The 24647-nt window shown below is 43.6% G+C and overlaps 1 protein-coding gene across 3 annotated transcripts in view; it reads right to left on the bottom strand.

The window, feature by feature from the left end:
- The window catches only part of COL19A1 (collagen type XIX alpha 1 chain), a 398856-nt gene that overhangs the window by 20873 nt on the left and 353336 nt on the right, over positions 1 to 24647 (bottom strand). For all 3 annotated transcript variants that reach the window (XM_082474165.1, XM_082474166.1, XM_082474164.1), the window contains 8 exons: positions 24039 to 24092; positions 18567 to 18611; positions 15611 to 15655; positions 15445 to 15507; positions 11202 to 11237; positions 11022 to 11066; positions 8221 to 8391; positions 6456 to 6522 (listed from right to left, as the gene is read on the bottom strand). In XM_082474165.1, the coding sequence (XP_082330291.1) occupies positions 6456 to 6522; positions 8221 to 8391; positions 11022 to 11066; positions 11202 to 11237; positions 15445 to 15507; positions 15611 to 15655; positions 18567 to 18611; positions 24039 to 24092 (526 nt within the window). The remainder of the gene's footprint in view (positions 1 to 6455; positions 6523 to 8220; positions 8392 to 11021; positions 11067 to 11201; positions 11238 to 15444; positions 15508 to 15610; positions 15656 to 18566; positions 18612 to 24038; positions 24093 to 24647) is intronic.

Raw genomic sequence — 24647 nt, forward strand, 5'->3', positions numbered from 1 at the left:
ACTACTGAGTAAAACCTATTTTTCAATGGGCTTTCAATAAAAATTTTGTTTAAAAAAACGTAGGTCCCTACACTGTTTAGGAAATAAAACCAAAATTCTTTTCAAATAGAATCATTAAGGGAAAAGCCCCAACGAACGTGGAGTTTAAGCTGTAATTAACACAAGGGTAATCACCCTACACTCACATTCTGAAATCACAAAGCAAGCCGAATGGAAACATGCCAGTACCCACAGGACCAGAATCTCTGATGCGGACTGATTGACAAAGATGATGAAGACCAATGAGGGTCTGATGAGTCATCCCTAAGAGCGACATTAAGTCACCGGCTTTCCAGTAAAACTTCTTATTACCTGACTTTCCACCTGGGGCATGTTTGGTTGATATTAATACATTTGTTCCCAGTAACAACAGATAAATTTGCAATTAATATATATAGTTTTGCAAATCATCACATTGAATCTAGATAGAATATCTTTATATTACATCGTAAACTGGGTGTTTTATAAAAAAATATGAAATTCAGTGATCACAGTCTGAAACTTTGCGTATTATTTGTTGTTTTGCACTTAAAAGATAGATATATATTTCAGTACAATTTTTCTTAATTTGAAGCATACCTCTTTGAATATCTTCAATGTCTAAACACAAATATTCATAGCACTAGTTTTTCCTCTTTAATGTAGGAATTGAATTTATAAGTAATTTGCTTTGGGTGCTTTTAAATATTTTTAGCAAAACAGAAAGTTCTTTTAAATAATTACTTCTAGCTGTAAATTATCTAGCTTTAAGATACACTCAAAAACAGTTATTTAGCACAGCGTAATTACCTCCTCTGAACCATACTCCAATGCTCTATAATTTTAAATAATATGTTTCTGAGCTGGTAAATAAATTGTAAAGACTTGTATTCCTAATTGCATTTCCTCTGTTTTCAGGGATCTTTGGTCAATTAAACTGTTTTTGGCTATGCTTTCTAATGAGGCAGGAAATTGAAGAGTTTGGATAGGAGCTTGCATAAACCAAACTCACATAGGCCATCTGCCAAGGCAAACCCATAGCAGTCATTCTAGCAAATGACACCAATGGCTGGCCTCCCTTGGAGAATGGGCTTGTTAATGTCATGCAGACATTAATATTAATGTGATAAAGTACCTTATATGGAGAAGGAAGGATGTCATCTGGCCCATGTCTACCTTCTATTTCACAGAATTTATAAATATTTTCAAAGAGAGAAATTCACTTTTTTCTCCTAATGTCCATTCAAATGTTTAATTGCCCATTTTCTTGGTATAGTTTCAACTTATTTCCTTTTGTTACACCCTTATGGAAAACAGAGAGTAGTTAATGAGTATTTCCCTTGGGAAATCAGTCATCTACTTGATAATATTGTTACCTCTTAGCCTTCAGGTTAAATAACTTTTACTCATAGGCTTGGTAATCTGTTCTGTAAATCACTTTTTGGTTCCACTGTTCTGGGGTTTTTCCATACATCTCTTAAATGTGGAAGCAAACATTAGATACAGTTATCTCTTAATAGGCAAAAATATTAGAAGAGTAATTTCCTTTCATGTCTTGAGAATGATTTTCTAGTTTCATTTTAACTGTTAATTCAACAGCATCTTTGGTGGCTTCATATTCATTCTGTGGCACATCATGGTCCAAGGGTTGTTATTGCTACATTTAACTCTGGCTCAATTCTTTGTCACCTTTGTTGCTTTGAAATGTTATTATGTGTAAAGATGGTAGATTGAACACATGCATCTGCTTTAACTCTTTCCTGAATCACTGCAAAACAACGGTAAGTTACTTTTAAAGGCATAAAACCACAAGAATGGGAGAATGTGAAAGGAGACGACATTAACCTTTGGAAGCTGAGAACCAGATGGCAGAGTGTGGATGACTTAGCGGACTCAAGAAAACCAAATCTTTACACCAGGAGCTGAGAAACAGCCTGTGTTAAATCACAAAATCCTTAAAACGTTCAGGAGTTACATCTGGAAGTGGGGCTAAAGGAGGGGAACTAAAATAAGGGGGACTGGATGAAAGCCTGTTTAAGAAATGATCTTAGAAATCCCTTTCTCTGCTCTGTGCAGCTGGCTATTTGCCCCTTCCTAATCCCGGCAAAAGGCGGCAGGTTTATTATCTGAAAAGTGTAAATAGACCGTCTCTGCACTGGGGACCCCAGACTGTGTTGAGACTCAGGCTTCCCTACTGAAAACAAGGAGAAGAAATGGGCATTGCCTTCTTGGAGCTGAGGCCACCACTGCCCTATCCTCCTACCTTGCTCCCCAAATGCTGGCAACCTGGCAGGAAATGCAAGTGTTTCCTTTGGGGAATCTGACCAGAATACAAGGAAAGACTTCAAGACAGTGAAGTTGAGGGTCCCTTAATTAAAAACAAACAAACAAAAACAAAAAAACCAGCCAGATTACCCTACAGTAAAGCTCGTGATTGGCAAGGCCACCATTCACTCCTAACTTTCCAGCAGTTTTTTAGAACCCATGCTTTTGTATGAGCAGATGATTGGCACCGAGGAAACCCTCTAAGCTGAATGATAGACCCAAACAAACAGAAAGAAGCAGATTGGAAGAGATAGAGACGATGATGTGGAAACTATTTTTAAAAACTATCTACGTCTCCAATTACGTGTATCTATGAGAAGACTGTACATATACAAATATGTGTATACAAATATATATATAAATTAATATCTTCATTGTAGAGATGTTGCAGCCTGGAAACAAGAGGACAGGATAATATATATTCATACATGTTCACACATATGTGGATGAAATTATGTATGAAAAATGGAGAAAGCATAGGTGAGGGGCTTTCCTGGCCCTGGCAATCTAGAGGCAGAAGCATTGCTCAGGGACACAGCCCCAGTCCCACTGTCCTCCCACAGACGTGGGTATGGCCTTGTCGCTTCCAAGTTTGTCTCAAGAACCCAGAGGGCCAGACGTTTGTCCACATGCCTGCCCAGGTTGGTAAATCCTGCCTGCAGGGTGATATAAATCCCCAAATATGATAGGGTGGTGGGTGTCACAGCAAGAATTAATCTTCTCAGATCTGGCAAGACCCTCATTTGTATGGGCAGCGCCACTGGCAGCTGCAGAGCCCTCATAAAACAGAAAGGGGCTAAGCTGAGACACACAGCTTCTGTCCCCTTTCTGTGTGGCCACCTCGCGTGCACAAGGATTTGACCTCTTGGCCAATCAAATCAAGAATCTAACGCAACTTTAGATTGGGTGTACGTCTGTGCATTGGATCTGCCAGAAACCCAGACCTGGGATGGGTGGAGAGCCATCGTCTTCCACCATGCTGGGTTTGGGACGGGGCGTCAGGATGCTGAAAGAGGGCTCGGTGGCCTGGGGGACAGTCCAAAGTGTGAGATCTGTGGCAGTGCTATGTCAGTGGGGTCACCTGGGAATCCCCAAAGGGGTTGGAAACCTCCATGAGGAGGGCCTGAGCTTTGGGGCCTGGTCTAGGGCTTTGCTAGGGTCTGGATGTGGGGGGTGATGACGCGGGGGAGCAGGACTCCCCTGAGCCCCGCGGACGACCCACGGCTGCTGAGCCGAGAGAACCTCTCTCGAGGCTGAGGACGTGCAGGGCTGAGGGGAGCAGAGGTGATGGGCTGCCACGGCCACAGCTCTCTGTGAAATGGTCCAGCCAGAGAGAGGCAGACAGGGGCTGCTTCACTGGAGCCCTTAACTGTTTTAACATGTGAGAATTCATCTTGGCGTTTACGGAGAAAGCTTTCTGAAAAGAACTGTGACCTTGGAGCTCTAAGATTTGCGAAAATGGAGGACTTTGTTTTTCTTTTTTATAAATGGTGTTGAGGCAATGGAAAAGGTGGCTTTGAAGTGGAAGATGACATGAACTGAACTGAAATAATCTTGGGACAAATGAACTAAAGGTGACATGAACTGAACTGAAATAATCTTGGGACAAATGAACTAAAGCGCCGAATAACTAAATTCTGGGTTCCAGGTACAACTTTGTTCGGGAGAAGACAGTTTTGTAGGGCTGGGGCCAACAGAGATAAAAAGAGGGGGGGGGGAATCCCATTTGGAGTCTCAGAGTCTGGAAGTCTCAGGAAAAAATTTGCTTTGGGGCCACTTGAGAATATTGTCTTGACGCCAAGACATCTGGGGCCTCTGCGGGGGGCACTGACCACTCTACTGGGCCTCACCAGGCTGGGAGCGACTGGGAGAGGGGGTGGGACAGATGGGTGGCGAGTGGCCCAGCTTCCGTGACCTCTGTCCTCAGGAGGCCGACAGCCCTTCCTGGGAGGACCCTCCCGGAGGCCTGAGAGGGCGGTGTGGAGGTGGCCATATCTCCTCCCCTGCTGGGCAGGCCACCAGGGCTCTGCCTTTATCCAGCGTCCCCAGGACTTGCAACACAGATACCTCCTGTATCTCCGCACATCACATTTTTCTGAGAGTGCTTGGCTATATTTTCTGACCTCCTTAACCAGCCTTTAAAACTTAGACTAATTAACTACGGAACTATTTACTCTGTGTTTTTATGTAAAGTATTTTAAGAAACTGAAGCTCAACGTTAAAGCTGCCTGAGATAAGAGATGATAAAAGGAGATTCTAAAATGTAAGGGCAAAATTAAAATTACAAAGAGAAAACTGGTAGCTCAAAAAAAAAAAAAGAGCAGACAATTGTATTAATAAACTATCATGTCAGAGCAAGGTAAAGATACTTCGCAGAGATCAATGTGAAGTGAAATCAACAGCATGAATTCATGACCTTTGAAAAAACATTTTTTTCTATTTTGTCACTGAAGCTACCAAAAGTCCCTGGGCTAATCTGTTCTCTCTCTAGTGCTCACTTGAAATAAGATAATGTGCACTCAAGCACCGAGATTTTGGTCTCTAAATCTAACTACTGCTTAAAATATTCAGGGCTTCCTGGAGAGAGGCTAACTCCATGTTGGAAGTGAAAGATTTAAGAGGAAATTAGGGCATCTTGTAATCTTACTGCTTGCAAAATTCAACAACGCATTTTTAGCTTAGCAAAGGAAGGATGCTTTGCAAAAGAAGCGCGAACCACGAGCCAATGTAGGTTTATTTTCTCAAGACAAATAATTCCCACCTTATAAGCTCACAGTTGAGGGTCGTGATCTTGATTTTAGCAACTCATTTGATTAAATCATGTAATATCCTTGTGACTACATAAAGAAATGTCGAGTGGATTTTAAGACAACTATGTGGATTCAGAACTCGCTAATGCCATAGATTAATAGATGATTTACGAATGAGCAGGAGAAATGCAATGGCATTTAGACCTAACCCTCCTTAGTCAACATTTTGAGCAACAATTAGAATGATGACATGCCTAGGAAATTTAGAGATGACACAAAGTTATGAGGGTCAGACAACCTGCCCTACGAGACAAGATTCCAAAAGATATTTTCAGGTGAGAATGATGTTTGAACACCAATCACTTGAAATTGAATAAGAAGAAACGTAAAACCACACACTTAACGTTGTAAAAATGAACGCAGTGCATAATGAGAAACCCCTGATTTTTAAAAGTTCGTATAAGGAACATAGAGGGTTGTTAGTTAATTGAAAACTCAAAATGAATCAACAGTGTGATATGGAGACTTTTTTTTTAAGGAATGCTATCTTAGGCTGCATTATTAAAGTATCTACATCAGGCGTTAGAAAACTCTCTCTGCAAAGGGTCACATAGTAAATATTTAAGGATTTACAGGCTATACGGTCCCTGTCACATACTCAATCCTCCTGTGCAGCATGAAAGCAACCAGAGAAAATACATAAAGGAAGGAGTAGGACTGCACTCCAACGAAACTTTATTTGTGGACACAGATTTGAACTTCTGACCATTTCATGTGTCATGCAATATTATTTTGATTTTAAAAAAACATTTAGAAATGAATCCTCTCCCCTCACCTTGCCCCCACAAAAAGGAAAAATGATTCTTAGCTTGTAGGATATACAAAATCAGAGGGCAGGTAGACCGGGCTGGTGGCTATGGTCCGCTGGCCCTGGTCTAGATCAAAAGATGCTGTCTTCTGCCCTGGTCACAATACTCGTGGGGAAGGAAGGCCGTTCATAAATGAAGTGTTTCTCCAGGGCGATGAGGTGGGGGAGCTGGGCACACTCACTCCACAGAGGAGAAAACTAAGGAGGGGTACTGTGGATGCGGAACAACATGAAGGGCTGTCATGTGAACGAGGAGGACGCCTGCCTTGTGCTGGTCAGCAGACCAGGAACGAAGAGAGAAGTCACAGGGGGGCAAACTTAGGTTCGTGTGAGCAAGAAGCTTCTATGTGAGCTGCCCCATCACATAGCTGGTCACTTCCTAAGGCTGCAGCTGCACTACCATCTTTGGAGAACATTGCTGGAGGAACTCCCTACAGCTGAGGGGAGGGGGGAAGCGGGGAAAACTTCAGAAATGTGTATTAAGCAAATCTCACCTTCAAAAATCCTCAGAACCTCTTGATTAATATACTTCTTTATTTCTTCAAATGAAACCACATCAGCCTAAAGAGGGAAAAAAAGGCCTGTTAATGCAGAACCTAGCACAAGTGAATAAAGAACAGAAATGTTGGGTTGGCGTGCATGCTTGAAACATCTGTAGAGATCCATCAATCAAGCAAAATACTTTTGGCAATTGACCCCGTTAGGCAATAAATATCTTTTGTTTTGATCAAATGCTGGGAAGAAGTGCATAACTACAGTGCTTTAAAAGCTGTGGGCCAGCACCATAACCAGTGATGTGAACATACTTCCTGTTAGATTTCACATGATTAGGAAAGACATTTCCTATTACTTCATTTTCTGAAGTAATTTGAACCAGTGTTATGATGGGACCACTCCAGGCACATTTTTAACCTGTAACTAATCCGTGGACACTGGTAAAGTCAATATCTAACTGATTTTATTATGTATCTTTAAAGGAACAGAACTCCAAGTATGCTGAGAGATTCTTTAACATGTTTTGTTCATGGGATAAAACTTACTAAGTTTTACCCATTTCATGGTTAAGTTTATTTGTAATCTGCGCATTGTAAGCATACTTGTATTAAGCAATTTTCTTTCCTTAATAGAAAATGCTGCGGGATCTGGTAAAGCGGAGTAGGTAAATGACGCCAGTTGAATTTTTAACCCCTTGACAAATAAATCTACATGAATTCGACAAAGAACCTAACATTTATAATGGTATCTCACATTTATAGCAGTAACGTTTTACTATAATACCTTGACATTTTTAAAAGGGAGCTATTATTTTTCATGATGGTTAGGGTTTCAAAGTATGCTGTTACTCTTCTTTGTATTTGGTGGTTACTATCTGGGGGTTATATGTGTGGCATTAAAGACAATATGATGGGTTCATAAAGTGATGACTTCTGTGGGACAGAACAGTTCCAGTTTCAGTATTTTATGTTCACTGTTTATGGGGCAAATGAACTTGAATGAATGCATCTAATACCACATACTGACACAGCACTGAGAGTTCACTGTACAGGATTTATTCAAGCAGAGTGTAGGAAGAGTGGGTAAACTAAAGAATATGGTGGGAATGCCCAATTCGGCCCAGTCTCTGGAATTGGCTGATTATCTGAGGACGGCACGTCCTTAACCCCCTGGCCTCACGCTAGGACTTCCCTTTCTTCCTGATGTGGATATTTTCAGATTCAGTTCCTCTGTGGAATGGCCATCCACCAGCCTCCTGAGGATGTTCATAAAGACATGGGCTTCCTTAGCCAAACACTCTTTCTTGGCCTAACAGGTTTCCACGTCAAAGCACCATACAGGGCAGATTTGTTGTTCTGATAGTCAACAAAATGGAGTGTTAACACGAAGCAGACGTGTGTTTTCTGTGTAGTGTAAGGGGACATTATGGATAGTATTGAAGAGTGTGGCCTTGGAGTCGGTCAGGCCTGGGTCTGACCCACTAGATAACTGTGACGTTGGACAGGTCCGCACTCGGCTTCTGCATTCGTCAAGGCAGATGGACAGGCCACCTGTCGTCCCAGGTTAGTTGTGAGGATCTATTGAGGGATGTTTAGTGAGTACGAAGCGGGGGAGCCCACACATAACTTGAAATAAATGACAGCTATTGCCACCCTTGTAGAAGCCAGCTTAGGTTCATTATATTAATCTTGAAAGGTTTAAGACTGCTCTTGTTGTAAAAGGGACACGTGGTCAGTCCCAGTCACAAGTTCTCGGCCCACTTACCGGGGAGCCGGGGAGGCCGGGGTGGCCTGGAAGGCCTTGGTGCCCCGGGGATCCAGGGGAGCCCTTATTTCCTGGGGGCCCCATAGGGCCTATGTCCCCCTTTATGCCTGGAAGGCCGGGTTTTCCACGTTCACCTTGTGGGCCTCGGTCTCCTGGAATTCCCTGATCACCCTGTTAAGGAAAAAAATGAGTAAGAATGATCTCTTCTAGAACCACGTTAGCTGTGGTTAAAAGCAGAGGTTCTGGATTCATACCGGCACGTGCTAGGTGTGAGGCCTGGGGTAAGGGAATCGAACCCGCTCCACCCTGCTTCCTCTCCCTAAAGTGGGGTTACTAGGAGAATCCACTGAATAGGCGATGCTAAGAAGTGAGTTAACTCAGGTAAAGTGCCTAGAACAAGCCGACACGTGGAAAGCACTCAGTACAAAGTTAGTGACGATGTGACTTGTACCCGGGTGCCAGTCTAGAACGATGACACTTTTGAAAGTCAACAGCGGCTGTCACTTCAGGCCTGGGTCTCCTTTTCAATAACGAAGGAAGATGGTTAAGAAGATTTCATCACTGAAAGTTTTCACTCGGAGAAGCTTCAGGACACTCAAAATCTCTCCTAAATCATGTGTTTTTCCTTTTTTCTGCTTCTTCCTGTGTGTTTGATCTTTAATAGTTTCTATGAGTTGGTTTCTGTGCTCGTGTTTTACATGCACACACGTGTATGTGTGTGTGTGAATGTGTGCGTGCACAGTGGGTCTTAAAGACTCAGGAAGGTGAGAAAGGGAGCCTTTGGGAAGGTTCAAAGTAGGTGACTGGGGTGAAGAGTCATCACTGAGGTCATTTATTCAATAATGTAAATAAACTATAAGAGAATTCATTGATTACGATGCCATAATAAATTAGATGTGCCTGAATCTGAGAAGAAGTTTCTTTAATGTAGACTTTGATCCTGCAAGGTGTCTACTACTGTATGTGTTTGTGCATGAGAGTATGAAAGAGGGATGCGGGGGAGAGAGAGAGAGAGGGAGGGAGAATATGAATGAAAGAATACGTGTGTGCGTCTTAGCAGGTGTTTCAGTACCATATTTCAAATATTCATTTCCACAGTTCCAGGAGTTGATGACCACACTGAATATGAAAGAATGGTGCATGGACCTGCCCGGTATTTCACTGTATTATTCTTTTATTTGTGACTATTCTGCAGAAGTCCAGACTCTATTTCTCCTGATTTAAAAAATAATAAAAATGAATGAACAATTACAAAGATCTATTTGACCATAAATGAAGAGATATAGAAAGAAGCCATGCAGAAAGAAGAAAAACAGCTGGACCTAATTTCAATTCTACTGTCTTGGTTATAAAAATATGTCTCATACAAGTATATCAACCCAGCTTGCATTTGCAGAAATATCAGAGATGACTGAGATTTAAAAAAAAAAGAAATAAAAGAACTACTAGCACACTTTGAGCATGTGCAAAATAAACACGATTAAAATTATTTATAGTTTAGGCACACGGATGTTCATTATAGTAAGGTTTTTTATCATGAAAATTAGAAAGAACCTAAATACCCAGGAAAAGGGGGCAGGGTATTTTCCAAATACCTTGGAAAAGGTATATCCAAACAGTGGAATAACATATAGCCACTAAAATGTCCATGTGGATCTAGATTTACTGACATGGAAAGATGGTCGTCATATATTAGGTGTAAGAATTCACTTACGAAACAGTACGAACCAATTTTTTGAAAAGTATATATTCACTTGTACTGATGCATTAAGCAAACGTGTATATGATGTATAACAGTGAGATGGAAATACGTCCAAAATATCAATAGTGCTTATCTCTGTGTAGTGGGATAGGGTAGACTTTTTTTTCGTTTTTCTTTATATTATCTCTATTTTTGTGTTTCCTTCAGTTAGCATGGATTATTTGGGTAATAATAAGTAAACTAGGCACCAGGACACAAGAACGTGTGTGCACATGCACACACACACACACACACACACATACACACACAGACAAGCCCTCGCTAGGACCCCTCTGAATAACAATGCTCAGGGAACCTGTTGCCATGGAATGGATCCAATTCTAGCAGAAAATGCTAAGGTTCCTTAGAGAAAAGAATGGGAAGCTGCAACAATGACATCAACAACCAAAACAATGAAAATAAAAGCATACGCCATAACCGGCATTACTAGTAGCTCTACATGTTCATTTCCCCTTTGTCCTTCTCTTCCTCCTCGCCACCCCCCTTACTCAGCCTAGTATTATTCCCCCAGCTCAGGGGGTCTTGACAACACCTCTGCTCCCAGGGAGGCATTTGGAGTTGCAAGGAGACATTTCTGGAGGGAGGTTGGTTGTACAGGGTCTAGTGGGTAGAGGCCAGGGATGCTGTTAAACATCCTACAAAGCACAGGACAGGCACCTGTGACAAAGAATTATCTGCCCCAGATAGTAAGAGTGCGGAGGTGGAGAAACCCTACTTCAGGTAAAGAACACACGGGTGACGGTTACAGTAGGGACATGTGTCTGAGACAGGAGGCTGATAGAAGCTTTCCAAACTGGAACAGCAAACCAGACTTAGTTGTGAATAAAGGCAAACCAGGTAGGGGTATTTGCCATACGTCCTGCTGCTGTTTCCCTGAATGGTCCCATTTTACGCCTGGCAGAGACCTTGGATCACATACACCCTAGCCTTTTCATATGCAGAGATTTCGAGGGTGTCTACAAACGTAACTGTGTAACTCAAATGAGGGGGCAGTTGTGGAGACAGACTTAAATAACAATCACAGTAGAAATGTACATACCCGTTCTCCTTTGGGGCCTCTCTCTCCAGGCTTACCCATGATGCCCTGAAAAACAAATGTCAGCACTAAAAATCACTGTGTGCCAAGATTTTTCATCAAGCTGCTGGATCAGGAACTCTGGCAGGTAATCTGGATGTAGTTTTGCATTAGAACATTTATTTTCAATAGTATTTTCCATACCTGCACACCTGGTAATCCATCTTTCCCATTTATTCCCTGTAAAGATAAAAAATGATCAATAGTTCTCATTCTGCATTAACAGACATAATTAAATGCAACAAAAGGGTAAAGTTTCAAGGACTTTATCATATTTCTACTGAGATTTTGGTGAGGCAGTGTGGTGAAATGGAAAACAAAATCGATAGAGTCAGCCCCAAGTTTAAATTCTGACTCTGTCACTTGCAAGTTCCATTTACTTCAGGCAATTTACTTAACCTTAATAGCGTCAGCTTCTCCACTTATAAAGTCAGGATAAAATAATGGCGTTCAAACTAAGGATTTAGGGAAATAACAGAAAATGCCTAGCTCACTGTAAATAGTCAACAGAGTTATTTTCCTTACTGATTCCATTAGGTACATTCTGAGAAATAAGAAGGTTCCCCATGGCACTGGTTGGCTGGTGTATGGTATTTATTGTTCCCGTCTAACAATTTTCCTACCAAAGAGAGTCATTCTCAGTAAATGGTCTCCGTTGCTGCTTGAGAAATCTCATAACATGGCCAGAGCCAGATGCCACTATGAAATAGACTGTCAGCCAGAGAACGATTGTTATTTTTCAGTTAGAAAATATGAAAGGATAGTGAGAAATCTGTAATCATGTTTTCTGAGAGTATTAAGTAGTGGCTTTTTCTTAGTAAATTGGAAGTTTCCCGAACTTTACAAGGCAGTTCTGGAGGTGGGAATAAAGCCCAGTTCTGCTTGCAGATTTATAAGCCTGGGAGAACCACTGACCGGGAGGTGTAAGAAGGGAAAGCACCTGGGGTCACATCAAATACTGAGAGTGAGACAGCAGGTACGTCTCTGAGATTTGATTTGAAGAGGGAGATCAAGGTGAGGAAATGATTTCTTAGCCAGCAGGCAGGTGCATGGACTTGCTCCTCTGAAAAGCCTGGGAGACTCTGATTGTGCTGGAGTGCAGTCCGCAAGGATGGATCTGCAGAAAAGCCTGTGTTTTCACTGCTGTAAATCACACTAACACCTGCCACAGTTGGGAACCCAACCAGAGTCCCCCGGCCTTCCTGAACAGCCTGGGAATTATCTAGAGCACTTTAACTAAGACCACGTTGCCCAAAGCATCAGGTTCAAAGGATTTATGTCATCCAGAAACACAAGCAAAAAAAGGATAAAGCTGATGAAGGAGAGGATGTGAAAGAAACAACTGTGTTACTTGAATAAAAGAGGATAAATCTGGTGTAAAAATATAATTCGTGTTTTTGGTAACAATACAAGAAAACGAATAAACCTATAGATAATTTTTTGTCCCTTGTAATTCATCAGTGACTCTCATGTGTGTTCTCTTTTCTAGGAAGGTGTTACTAACTTGTTCTCCATGGCAGGGGGTGGGGGGTGAGTTCTGCTTTCAGAATTTTTTACAAAAGCCTCAGTGGATTTACCTCTATCCCCCTCGTCTCACTTATCTGCAAGAACCCTATGCTTTTTTCTAACTCAGAAAGTATGACCAGCTTTCCCTTTGCAGCACACCTGCGTCTGAGCAGCTGACTGTGGGTGAAGAAGAAGGGTTACCCTCGCTCAGGCGTTCTGATCTACACGTATGGCAGCAGCTCCCAAGCAGCCCCTCTGCATCACCAGCCATCCTTCTGTATTTCCTGACTTGACTCCTTCTTTCCAGAAGTATTTGCACATATTTTCCTGTCTCACGAAACCTCCAGCATCACCACCCCACTCCTCATGGTCAACTGATGACTTCCGTGCTTCACTGAGAAAATGACAGCAGAGGACCCGCTCACATCCCCGCCGCCAGAGCCACGCACCTGTGCGCATGCGTACATCCCCGCCGCCAGAGCCACGCACCTGTGCGCATGCGTACTCGGACTTCCGCCCGCCCCCTCCCCGTGAGAAGGATGCTCTGCCCTGTTCCTTGTTAACACCAGTTTCCACTTGGGAGTCTTCTCTCCTTACTCTAAGTCCACTCTCTTGTATCTTCAAATGTCCCCTCTCAACGGGGTCATTCTTATCAAGATCCTACCGTGATGTACTCTCCCCGCAATGAGGTCCACATTTCCAAACCTGGGGGAGGATTGTCAGCTCCTTTGTTACTTTACTGTATGTTTTCCTCTTGTTTCTCTTAAATACTTACCTCCCTCCACATCCAGGAAACCGCCTTCGCCTGGTTTTCTTCACATCTCACTGGCTGCAGCTTCTCAGTCTTTCTGCCATATCCTCTCCTAACAGCCCTGTTCTCTTCCCAATTCTCGGTGACCCCGCTGCATCCAGGCTCAGGTTGAAATACCCGCATCAGTCTCTCCAGCCCTGGCCTCTCCATTAATTCCAGATGCACACGTACACTGCTTACTTGACTAGAAATCCACTTGGATGTCGACTAGTGCTTCAACATGAAGCTTTACAACAGAGAACTCAAGTTTTTCCTCCCAAACCCACCCGTCTCACCAAACATACCACCCTGACCCAGTTGCTCAGACCCCAAACCACAGCTTTGACTGGTCTCTTCCTCACACTCTACATCTGTCTGGTCCATCAGCAAGTGTTGCTGGCTCCCCCTTCAGCGCATGTCCTAAATCTCCTCTTCCCACCATCTGTATTGCTCATGGGGATCACGGCGACGCTTCAAAGTTCTGCTCCCCACGCTCTGCCCTCCGCGCAGCACCCAGAGTATTCCTTAAGATGCAGTCATTTTCCTTCCCTGCTACAGATGCTCCAGTGGGTCTCCATCGGACTTCACATGAAACCCACCCTCCATTCCTGGCTTAGAAGTTCCTCGTGGTCTGCCACTGCCTGCCTCTCCCTCCGTATCTTTGCCACTCTCCTTTAGCTCAGCTCACTCCTGCCTTCATGCCTTCTTCCCTTCCTTCAACACAGCAGGCTCTACTAGCCATTCCTTTTTCTTGGAACAAGGTCCCCCTGCCCCCCGCCCTCCTGATCTCCCCATGGCTTGAGCTCTCCCGTCATGCAGGGTTTGCTCAAGGGGTGGGCCTTTATGGACGGCCCTATTTAAGTTCTACTCTAGGGCTTCACCCTGCTCAGATCATCTTCTCCCTGAAATTGTGTGTGTCTATTTGTTTGTTGTCTGTATCCCTGTACTAGAATGTAAATCCGATGAGCTGAAAGCTCCCAGTGCTTGGCAAGTAGTAGGCGCTCAAGAAGTATTTGCTCAATGAACAGACTGCTCTTTGCATAATCCCCTGGGAACTGGATGGCAAGCATTTGTGAGTGGCTTACAGGGGCTGGGATAGGGAGCTGGTAAAAAGGAGGGAGGGGAGGTAGGGAATGAGACCAATATTAATGGGGCGTCTCCCACGGCAGGCACTGGACGTCTTACCATATGTCACGTTGCTTAAGTGACTCACAAACCCTTTGAGTCGTAACTCAAACCCAGATCTTCCTGACTCTAAGTTGCATACACGTCCCGTGTGTTCATGTTGCCTTCTCTGGGGAGGCTGTGGCCAGGGAATGCCCTTACCCTGTGGCTTCACAGATTCTGAGCAGCCTCCTGAACTCTGCACCGCGCGGTCACCTTCAGCCCCCCTTCTCCTAACAGCGTCCCCTTCCCACCCACCCCACGGCGCAGAAACAAGCAAAAGGAGCAGAGACTTCTATAAGAAGCACACCCGAGAGTGAGGTATGTCTATTCCTCTTTATATCCCCTCCCTCGGGGCCCAGCACATCCTTAGCAAACGGCAGGGATGACCTGAGAATATGTGGAATTGAACTGAATTAGTAGGAATGGTTGTTACAGTGTCACATCAGTATTATATATCAGTAGCCAAGAGCTCTTTTAGGACAGGAGGGGATGATGTATTTGACAGCAGTGATTTATGACCGTGTAAGAACAAGGCCCACAGGTAAAGGAGGGGATCTGATACAAGAGCTTCTTTCCTCTCTAGCTTAACACACAGGTGTTACATCTGCGAGTCTTCATATTTCAGGATGTGACAGGCCATTTCATGTTTTAGCTCTGCTGAGAACATTAGACCTGAGAAATAATGAGTCTAATTTCCTGACATTTAAAACAAAAGACCTCACTGTTCTCACTGTGGTTTAAGACATAGAGATACTCACAGGGAGCTGGGCCCTCAGTGAGAACCACACGCCCAAAGCCATTTGCAGACCTGCTCTTACTTACTTGGAAACTACTTATTCCAATCTCAGACTTCCCGAAGAGAGAGGTAAGGAGGCAACGCTTAGAACATTTCTTAAACTGGCAAACAACAGATAAAGGACTTACGGGCTTTCCTGCGGGTCCTTCTGGTCCAGGGAATCCTATGTCTCCAACAGGCCCTCTCTCACCCTGTAGACGTGGCCACAGACAAACGTTAGCTGCCAAGAAGAGCTTCAAAACTGCACGCAGTACAACACAAGGAAAACAGCTAAGTAAGGAATGGGCAACTGACCTGTTCTCCTGGGATTCCTGGAGGGCCTGGGGCTCCGGGTTTCCCCTGGGAAGTCAAGCCAAGGGGAGATGTTAGGAGCCAGATTACTGAATAAGGCCATGCGCTTCCCTACCCCACCTGAGCGTTTACCACCCATGCTGCAGGTGTGGCTCTACACCGACCTGGCATCCCTACCGGCCAGAGTCCCGGGGACCACACTACGCTGGGCAGATGGGAGGGCGGTCCCTCAGTGCACATATGGGTGTGTGGTACGGCAGGGAGGATAAGCATTTTGAAAATATTAAGCAGTGTATCTTCATTTCTGGAAATCCCTCTTGATGGGCAGATCTTCTTTACTTTAGGGGGAAGGAGGGCATGGTGGGTCAAAGAAGTCCTTCCTAGATTGGGATTTTCACAAGAAGGTTTTTCAGTTCATAGGGAGATAGCCTGAAAAGAAGCATGGTTGATTTGAAAGGCCGTTTTGTTGAAAGGAGGGGACAAGGTTAGTGTGACCCAGCCTACCACAGCCTGGAGGACTGCGGACAGAGAAACCGTGGGCGAGAGAGACCACAGGAGGGATGAGAGAGGAAGACAGACCAGCAGAGACGGCAGTGGATATGAGCCCAGGCGTCCAGGCCAGGCCTAAGGATCCTGCCTTTGAGAAGGAGCCGCCGCCTGCACCTTGAACCTCATGCGGCTGGAGATGCAGGTGTGGGACTGAGACCATGGAAGTCCCGGTAGGTTGCAAGGGAATGGAGAGGGAGGCCCTTTCCCCCACTTGCCGCATGGAACTCTGGGAGCAGACCGCCTGGCAGGCCAGCTACAGCTGAGGACCGAAGCGAGGCAGACACAAGGCCCCGGGATGGCATCCGGGCTCCCACCGCCCGCGTGCAGCAGGAGCGCCTGGAATCCCACGGACCTGAGTTGGGGGATGTGTTAGGGCTGAGAAAGCCAGTGTCCCAAAGGGTCTTGGCATGGACTCGGGTGCAGGGTGCTTGGGCCTGGAGCTCCAGACGAAGATCCCGAAGGCCGGGCGGTGCTGGCAGGGACCTCGGAGGCCCTGGGGAGGGCATGCTGCCCTCTCTGCCCACACGCCGTCCTGGGAGGGAGGGGAGGAAGAGCCCTGGGGAAGGCCCTGGAGGGCCCGAGTACACTAGGGAGGAAACAGACAGCTCTGTTCCAGGAAGAGCAGGACCGGGCCGCTGGGCTCTCAGCAGAGGCCTGTGATGTGCTCAGCAGGTAGACACATCCCTGCTTCAACCAGAACCATCACCTTAGAAGTTTTTTATTGTGGTGAAACATACATAACGTGAAATCTACCATTTTAAGCATTTTATGTGTACAATTCAGTGGCATGAAGTACACTCACACTGCTGTGTAACTGTCACTATTTCCAGAATCTTTGAACTATTTCATTTTCCGAGCCACAGTAAGGTCCAGTTATAAAAAAGAGAGTTGCACTTTTAACTACCCAGTTGTATAGTTGCAGCGTGCAAAATTTTTACCCTTCCCTATTTCTGTCATTGTCAGTTAATCTTCTTAATGATGAGATAGGAAAGCTGCTTTCTGGGAAATGTATTACATCTTAGACATCCCAACAAGTGGCAGGTTAGCCTCTAATTTCAATCATGCTGCATCCTTCAAAATCTCCTTGGAATTCTTCATTTGGATCGTCTTTTGATCCTGTCACTTGTTTTTTCAATACTTTCAATGGTTGCTAGTATTTTTTCTTTGAAGGTAGACTCAGTTTAGGGTAACGGCTGAAAGTAATTTATAGTCCTGCCAGAGTGAGCGCTGTGGGGCATTACACTTCATTATAAGGTGGAAACAAAAACAGGCTGTGAAGGCACCCTGAGAGGCAGGTTGCAGGGGACTCAGGGCAATTCCACAAACAGCTGCAAGTATGTTGCTAGGAGCGGTAGTGAGCAGGGGAAGGCGGGGAGGAGGGGGATAAGCGTGAGACAGTTTTCAAGAAGAACGCTTTCGTGTACCAAAAATTCTGCAGTGCTTGCTAAAGAAAATATTTTCATGTTACTTTTACAGTCACACTAATACTTCACTTGATCTAAAGCAGCGAATTAAGGGGATATCCTTCATACAGGATGCTTTGCTATGGAGTGTGGATGGGTTTTTATTTTTTGTTGTTAGATTTAGCAACTAAATAGAGTCAAGTAGAGGGGCTACCCTCCTTCTGAAGGATGGGGGTGCTGGGGGGTGGTAGGAGGGTCTGGATGGTGCTGGGGGAGATGGTAGGGCCCTTTCTTACCTTCCTCACGTTCCTGTGGCTGAAGCACACGGTTTCCGTTGACTTTCCTACCCTGGCCCACCCCGCAGGGGCACCTAGCGAGGATAAGTGGGCTTTTATTCATCAAGCCTGACCACAAAGTTTTAATTAGAGCCTCATGAATGAAGATCAGAATGATCCCTAGGGCTCAGAGAAATGATTTTAACCTTTCCTGGAGCACTTCCTATTCATGTGGAAAGACCTTGATGAGATTAAAACATTGACATCAGAGAGCAACAAAAATGATTGAGAGGCTGGAAGGGCTAGTTTACGAGGAAACATTAGCAGCAATAAAGCTCTGCTAATAACACCTGGCTGAGGGAAAACTCAGGCAGATGGCAGCTTAATAAGAAGGTCCTGAAGCACATGCCTGAGGATGAGAACTTTGCCTTTTGAGGATCAAGAAACCTTGAACTATGACAGGAATAGAGAAACCCAATAAGCTTCTCAGAGCTGTGCTATCTTAATGCATCGACACAGGTAACTGGGCTTCCCCTTCCCATGTGAAAGTGAGTTGAGGAGAAAAAAACGAAAAAAATTTAAAAGATGAAAATAAAGAAAGGAGCATTCTTGAGGTGGGAGAGGGACGGATGGTTCTGCTTTTTAAACCGGAGGCTTAAGGAGTCACTGCGCGCTCTCAGCCCTTCTGACGGTCGGTGCCCGTGAAACCAACGTGAGAGAATCTGGACTCACCGAGATTCCCGCCACTCCAGGGGGACCTGCCGGGCCTCGATCTCCCTGGAAAAAATGTACTATTTATAATGATATCTATAAAATCTCCACCGATGAAATTAATGCTCAAATAATAATTTGGATTTGGTAAAGCTTCTCTTTGGAACTTATAAATGTTACCCGTATCAGCTGGGTGAAGCTAGAGGCCAGATGGGAAAAGAACAAAATGAAAACTGCAGCCAATGGAACCTACTAAAGTTCTCTCTCTCTCTCTTTCTCTTTTTTTTCCCCCATAAAACCAAAGCAAATAACAATCTTAATGAAAACGAGCATTCATGGTATCATTTCTGTGACCTATTCTTTGAAACAGAACCCCATACATACTTACAGGTAAAATCAGTCAATAGTTTTATTCCACATATTCAAAAGTAATTCATTACCAATACTTAAAAGCTAAGCACACTGAATGCCTTCTAAAAAGCTTTCGCTGTACTTGTCTCATTGGATGTAGGTTAGAATAAATGTGTTTGGAACTGGGGATTTTGTAGCTTCTCCTCTTTAGGCCAATAAGAAGAGCCCTGGAATTGCTCTGAACAGTGGACTGACTCAACCCTTTTTCCAAAGGCAATGTAGTATTTTAGATAAAGCCGACAAAGATAAAAATACTTCTGATTATATATGGGGTAATAAAATGGCAATTTTTGTTGAGCAGAATCTACATTGAAAAACTTCCTAAGTTCCCTAAGGGACATAAAAGAAGACTTGATTAAATGGAGACAGATGTTTTGTTCTTGGAGGGCATGACAGTGCTATAAAGGTGTCATTGCCACCCAAACTAATATATAAATTAATGCAATTTTTACAAATTGCAGCTTGATCAAATGATATTAAAGTTCACTTGGGATAATAAATATATTCGAGGATAAGAGAAAAAATAAAAGAATAATAAAGAGGTTAGCAATATCATATTTCAACATACAATAAAGCTATAATAATTGAAATAATGGAATACTGGCCCACGATTAAGCAGTATATCAATGCAATATAACAGAAACCTCAGAAACAAATTGACATTTATAATAGAATTTTAGTAAAGAAAGGGTTGTATTATTCAACAAATAGTGCTAATAATTGAATAATTTCATTGAAAAAGTCTGATTCCCTTCTTTGCATTATACTCCATATAAATTCCATATAGACTATATAAAAATAAAATGAATTAATAAGAACTAGAAGAAAATCAAATCATATTATCTGATTTTGCTTGAGAATGAGAACGAAAGTCATTTCGTGCATAAAAGCAAAATAAGAAATCATAAAGGAAAACAGTTTCACATTTGACCACATAAAAGTTATATTTACATATAGAATAAGATTAAACATAAAAAAGAAAGACAAGGACCAACCAGGATAAAGCCTCCACCATATAAGATAGAAGTAGTATCTTTAATATATAAAGTATAGCTACAGTCAAAAAAAAAAAATAGTAGAAAAATGGGTAAAGGATGTAAACAGGGAATCCTTGTCAGTTCCACTCTGCACTTTTTTAATTACAGGATTTTTACCCTGGAAATGAATATAATGGAGTTTTTCATTCAATGGAAACATTTGGATATCTGATAAAGGTGAATGTTAAGACGGCTCCTCTCTGATAAGGTGGTCCTTCCAACAATCGGGTCTCACAGTTCTTTGAACCACTCTCCCCTAGTGGAATAGCCTCTTATTTCCATAGTTATACCTGAGACCTTGTCAAAAACAATAACTATATCCCTCCATAACCTCCACTGCATGCATTCCAACCTTGGACCACCATCTTCCATCATTCTAAATCACTCCCTTGAGTACCTTGAACCCCCAAAACTTTTGATGTCACCAAGACCTCTAATCCATCCATGATACAAATTTTTCATTATCCTTCATTGCCTAGATGGCCCCTCCTCCTTATTTATCTAGTTTAAATTCCACGGTCACTTGTTATAATCACTCCCTTGTGTATACTATTGGCTTCCTGGCTCATTCTTGCTTCTTGCACTCACTTGTCAAAACCGGAGCCTTGTTTAAATCCAGCTCCCCTCCTGTTCTGTGCCTTTGCCTGAGCGTATGAACATGGTACATAATCTCACTTTTCATGACCATGAACCTCTAGGGCAGCGGTCCCCAACCTTTTTGGCACCAGGGACCGGTTTCGTGGAAGACAATTTTTCCACAGACCGGGGTGGGGGAAGGGGGATGGTTTCGGGATGATTTGAGTGTGTTACATTTATTGTGCACTTTATTTCTATTATTATTACATTGTAATATATAATGAAATAATTATACAGCTCACCATAATGCAGACAGGAGGCGGAGCTCAGGCGGTACTACGAGCCATGGGGAGCGGCTGTAAATACAGACGAAGCTTCACTCGCTCGCCTGCCGCTCACCTCCTGCTGTGCGGCCCAGTTCCTAACAGGCCACGGACCAGCCGAGGCCCGGGGGTTGGGGACCCCTGCTCTAGGAGGTTCTGCTCAGCCATCACACTCTGTGGTCCCTGGATTTTCCCTCTCTCTGAGAAGACCTTCTCCTTAAATCTCCAACCTCTTCTCCCTACCACACTCTCAGATGATGACCTTGACTCCTCCATCTCTGAGAAAACTGAAGCAATCAGAAAAGAACCTCTATAGACTCCAACCAATTCATGTGCCCACATACCAGCATCTGTACCCCTATTCTCTGATTTCCCAACGGTTACCATAGATGAACTATCCATGCTTCTCTCTGAAGACAAACCCTGCATTTATGCTCTAGGTCCCCTTCCCTCTTAGCTATTTAAGGATGTCATTCCAGCAATTCTCCCCTCTCCTCCTATCTCGTCATCCTCCTTCCCTTTCTTCAGCACAGTAACAGTCTGCTACTTCTGTGGTCTTAAAGTTCATTTTAGCAAACCTTGCCTATCTCCTCCAGCAGCTGCTGGCCCATTTCTTTACTTTCCTTTGCAGCAAAACTCCTTAAGCACTGTTTAAACTGTATTTGCTGTCTCTAAATCTTTCTTTGTCTTAAACCCATTCAAGTCCAGCAATTGCTCCTACCAGCACAGTGAAACAGTAATCATTCCTCTGGTAATACATGACCTCTATATTGCTGAATCCAATGTCAGTACTTCGCTGTCCTACTTGACCCAATCCTACTTGACCTATCTGTAGGATTTGAGACAGATTTTCACTCTCTCTTCTTGCTACGTGACCTTTGCTTGATTTCCAGGAAGCCAACATTTCCTCCATTTCCCTGGTCACTCCTCCTCAGTCTCCCTTGCTCATTCTCCCTTTTCTTCCTGATCTTAATGTTGGAGGGCCTCGGGGCTCAGTCCTTGACCCTCTTCCATTTTTTTGAGTGACTAAACAACATTCTTTTTGTTTTTAAATTTTTGTTTTTTAAATTAATTTTTATTGGAGTATAGTTGATTGATCCTCTTCTCTTTTAAAAAAATCTACTGTCATTCTCTTGGTGATCTTATCCAGCCTTCCGACTTTCAGATAGCATCTATATGCTTAGACAAGCAATCTGTATCTCCACTTAGACTCTTTTTTAAAAAATTTTATTTATTTATTTATTTATTTATTTATTTATTTATTTATTTATTTTTGGCTGTGTTGGGTCCTCGTTTCTGTGTGAAGGCTTTCTCTAGTTGCGGCAAGCGGGGGCCACTCTTCATCGCGGTGCGCGGGCCTCTCACTATGGCGGCCTCTCTTGTTGCGGAGCACAGGCTCCAGATGTGCAGGCTCAGCAATTGTGGCTCACGGGCCTAGTTGCTCCGCAGCATGTGGGATCTTCACAGGCCAGGGCTCGAACCCGTGTCCCCTGCATTGGCAGGCAGATTCTCAACCACTGCGCCACCAGGGAAGCCCTAGACTCTTTATTATTATTATTATTATTTTTTATTTTTTGGCTGCACCATGCAGCATGCAGGATCTTAGTTCCCCGACCAGGGATCGAACCCATGCCCTCTGCAGTGGAAGTGTGGATTCGTAACCACTGGACTGCCAGGGAATTCCCTTAGACTCTTTTTTAAACTCCATACTTTTATATTGTACCGCCTACTCAATACCCCCACTTTGCTGTCTAATAGATATTCCCAAACTCAGTCCCATGTCCAAAATCATACTCCGGATCACTGTGTATCTGTAGCTGTCCTCATTTCTGTTGATGACGCCCTGCCATGCCAGTTGCTCAGGTCAACACCATGGAGCCGCCCTTGACTCTTCTCTCAGACCCACATCCCATCAGCCCTGTCGCATTGCCTTCGCAGCACGTCCATAACCTATCTGCTCCTCACGACCGCCACCGTTTCTGCTCTCATCTGAGCCGACATCACTCCCCCATCTACAGGAATAGTGTCTTCCCTGCCCCATCCTCACTCAACAGCTGCGGGCCCCATCACTCTACTACTCAGAAACCACCGCTGGCTCCGTATTCACTCAGAGTGAAGGGTAAAGTCCTTACGATGGCTGGTGAGCCTCCTTATTAATTAGTGCTTCTCAAACTACCTGTGGGGAAGGGGCAGTTTATTTACTTATTTATTTTCTAATGCGTCATGAGCCAAGGTGAGTCTACTGGTCGCATGTTTGGATATCATGACCACGTCAAAAGTCAGGTTGCCAGACAAGTTGTTTAAATGCTTGGTCTCCATCTCTGTGCTTACCTTGCCCCGGAACCCATAACGAGTGCAGACTGGCACTGGTCCTCCACTGGCCAGTGACAAGCACTGACCTCAACATGGCAGGGCTGCTCCTAACCGCCACCTCACCTCTCTGACCTCATTGCCTACCATACCCTCTCGCTCACTCCCCGGGTCTCCTTGGATGTACCAGGAATGCTCTGTCTCAGGGCATTTAGACCTGCTGCTTTTTCTTCTTTTAAAAAATTTTTTTTTAGTTGTATATATTTAAGGTGTACAACATGATGATTTGATATACGTATACATTGTGAAATGATCACCGCAATCAAACTAATTCACATCCCCATCACCTCACACAGGTCACTGTGTGTGTGTGTGTGTGTGTGTGTGTGTGGTGAAAACGCTTAACAAATTTCAAGCGTACAGTTTAGCACGGTTACCTAGTGTCACCTTGCTATACACTACATCTCTAGAACTTACTCATCTTGCCTGGAACATTCTTCGTTCTGGCTTGGCTAACTGCCCCCCACCTCTTCCAAGTCTTTGCTCAGTTCTTGCTTTCTCAGACCACCCGATTTAAAATGATACCCTTCCCTTCCACACTCCTGATGCCCTTAACCTGCCTCTACTTTTTCATTCCACAGCACTTACCAACGGTATTATTTAGTTATTTGTGTTTATTCTCTTAGTTTCTGTATCCCCTTCTTAGAACATAATTTTTGTCTCTTTTGTTCCCTTATACATCCCCAAACCTAAAACAGTTCCTGGTCCAACAGTAGGTGCTCCATAAACATTTTTGAATGTTCAATCAGTGATCACACGTCTAACCCTGCACTTACCTTTATACCAGGAAATCCTTCTAATCCTGGCAACCCCATCGCACCAGGTTCTCCCTGTTAAATATGAACATAAGAACACAGAAGCAACGGTCAAAAGGTTTCTTAAGCATTGATTTCAAAAGCAAAGATATTTTTTGCCTAAAAAATACTCCCTCAAACATCAATTGGTAATTTAGCAAGTAAATAGTATGCTCTATTTTCAAGCATCTGTATTCTTGCATTTGATATCTGGAAACAGTTTGAAAATAAAGCTATTCCCTGAAGAAGTATGAGTATCTTTTCTAATTGATTGTTTTTATCCTGATGAAGAATCTGCTCTGAATGAATCCCTCTAGTCAGTGATAACTCCAATTTCAATAAGAATTAGAAGGAAAGACTGGGTTTTAATAAACTTTGCCAATTTATAAGGTACCTAAGCCCTCTAGATTATCAGAAAACAAGACTAAAGTCTTTAAGAGTGCATGAAGATGGAGCTCTCAAAGCAAAGTTTATCATCCCTCAATATGTCCTGGAGCTGGACATGAACTGTGGATGCTTCAGAGGACAGCCCAGGAGCAGTTATTTATGATGGCTCACTGAGAGGAGACAGATAAGCATTTCTGCTAAAAA

This window comes from Balaenoptera physalus, assembly GCF_965194825.1.
Source record: "Balaenoptera physalus genome assembly, chromosome: 9".
In the NCBI taxonomy this organism is placed as follows: Eukaryota; Metazoa; Chordata; class Mammalia; order Artiodactyla; family Balaenopteridae; genus Balaenoptera; species Balaenoptera physalus.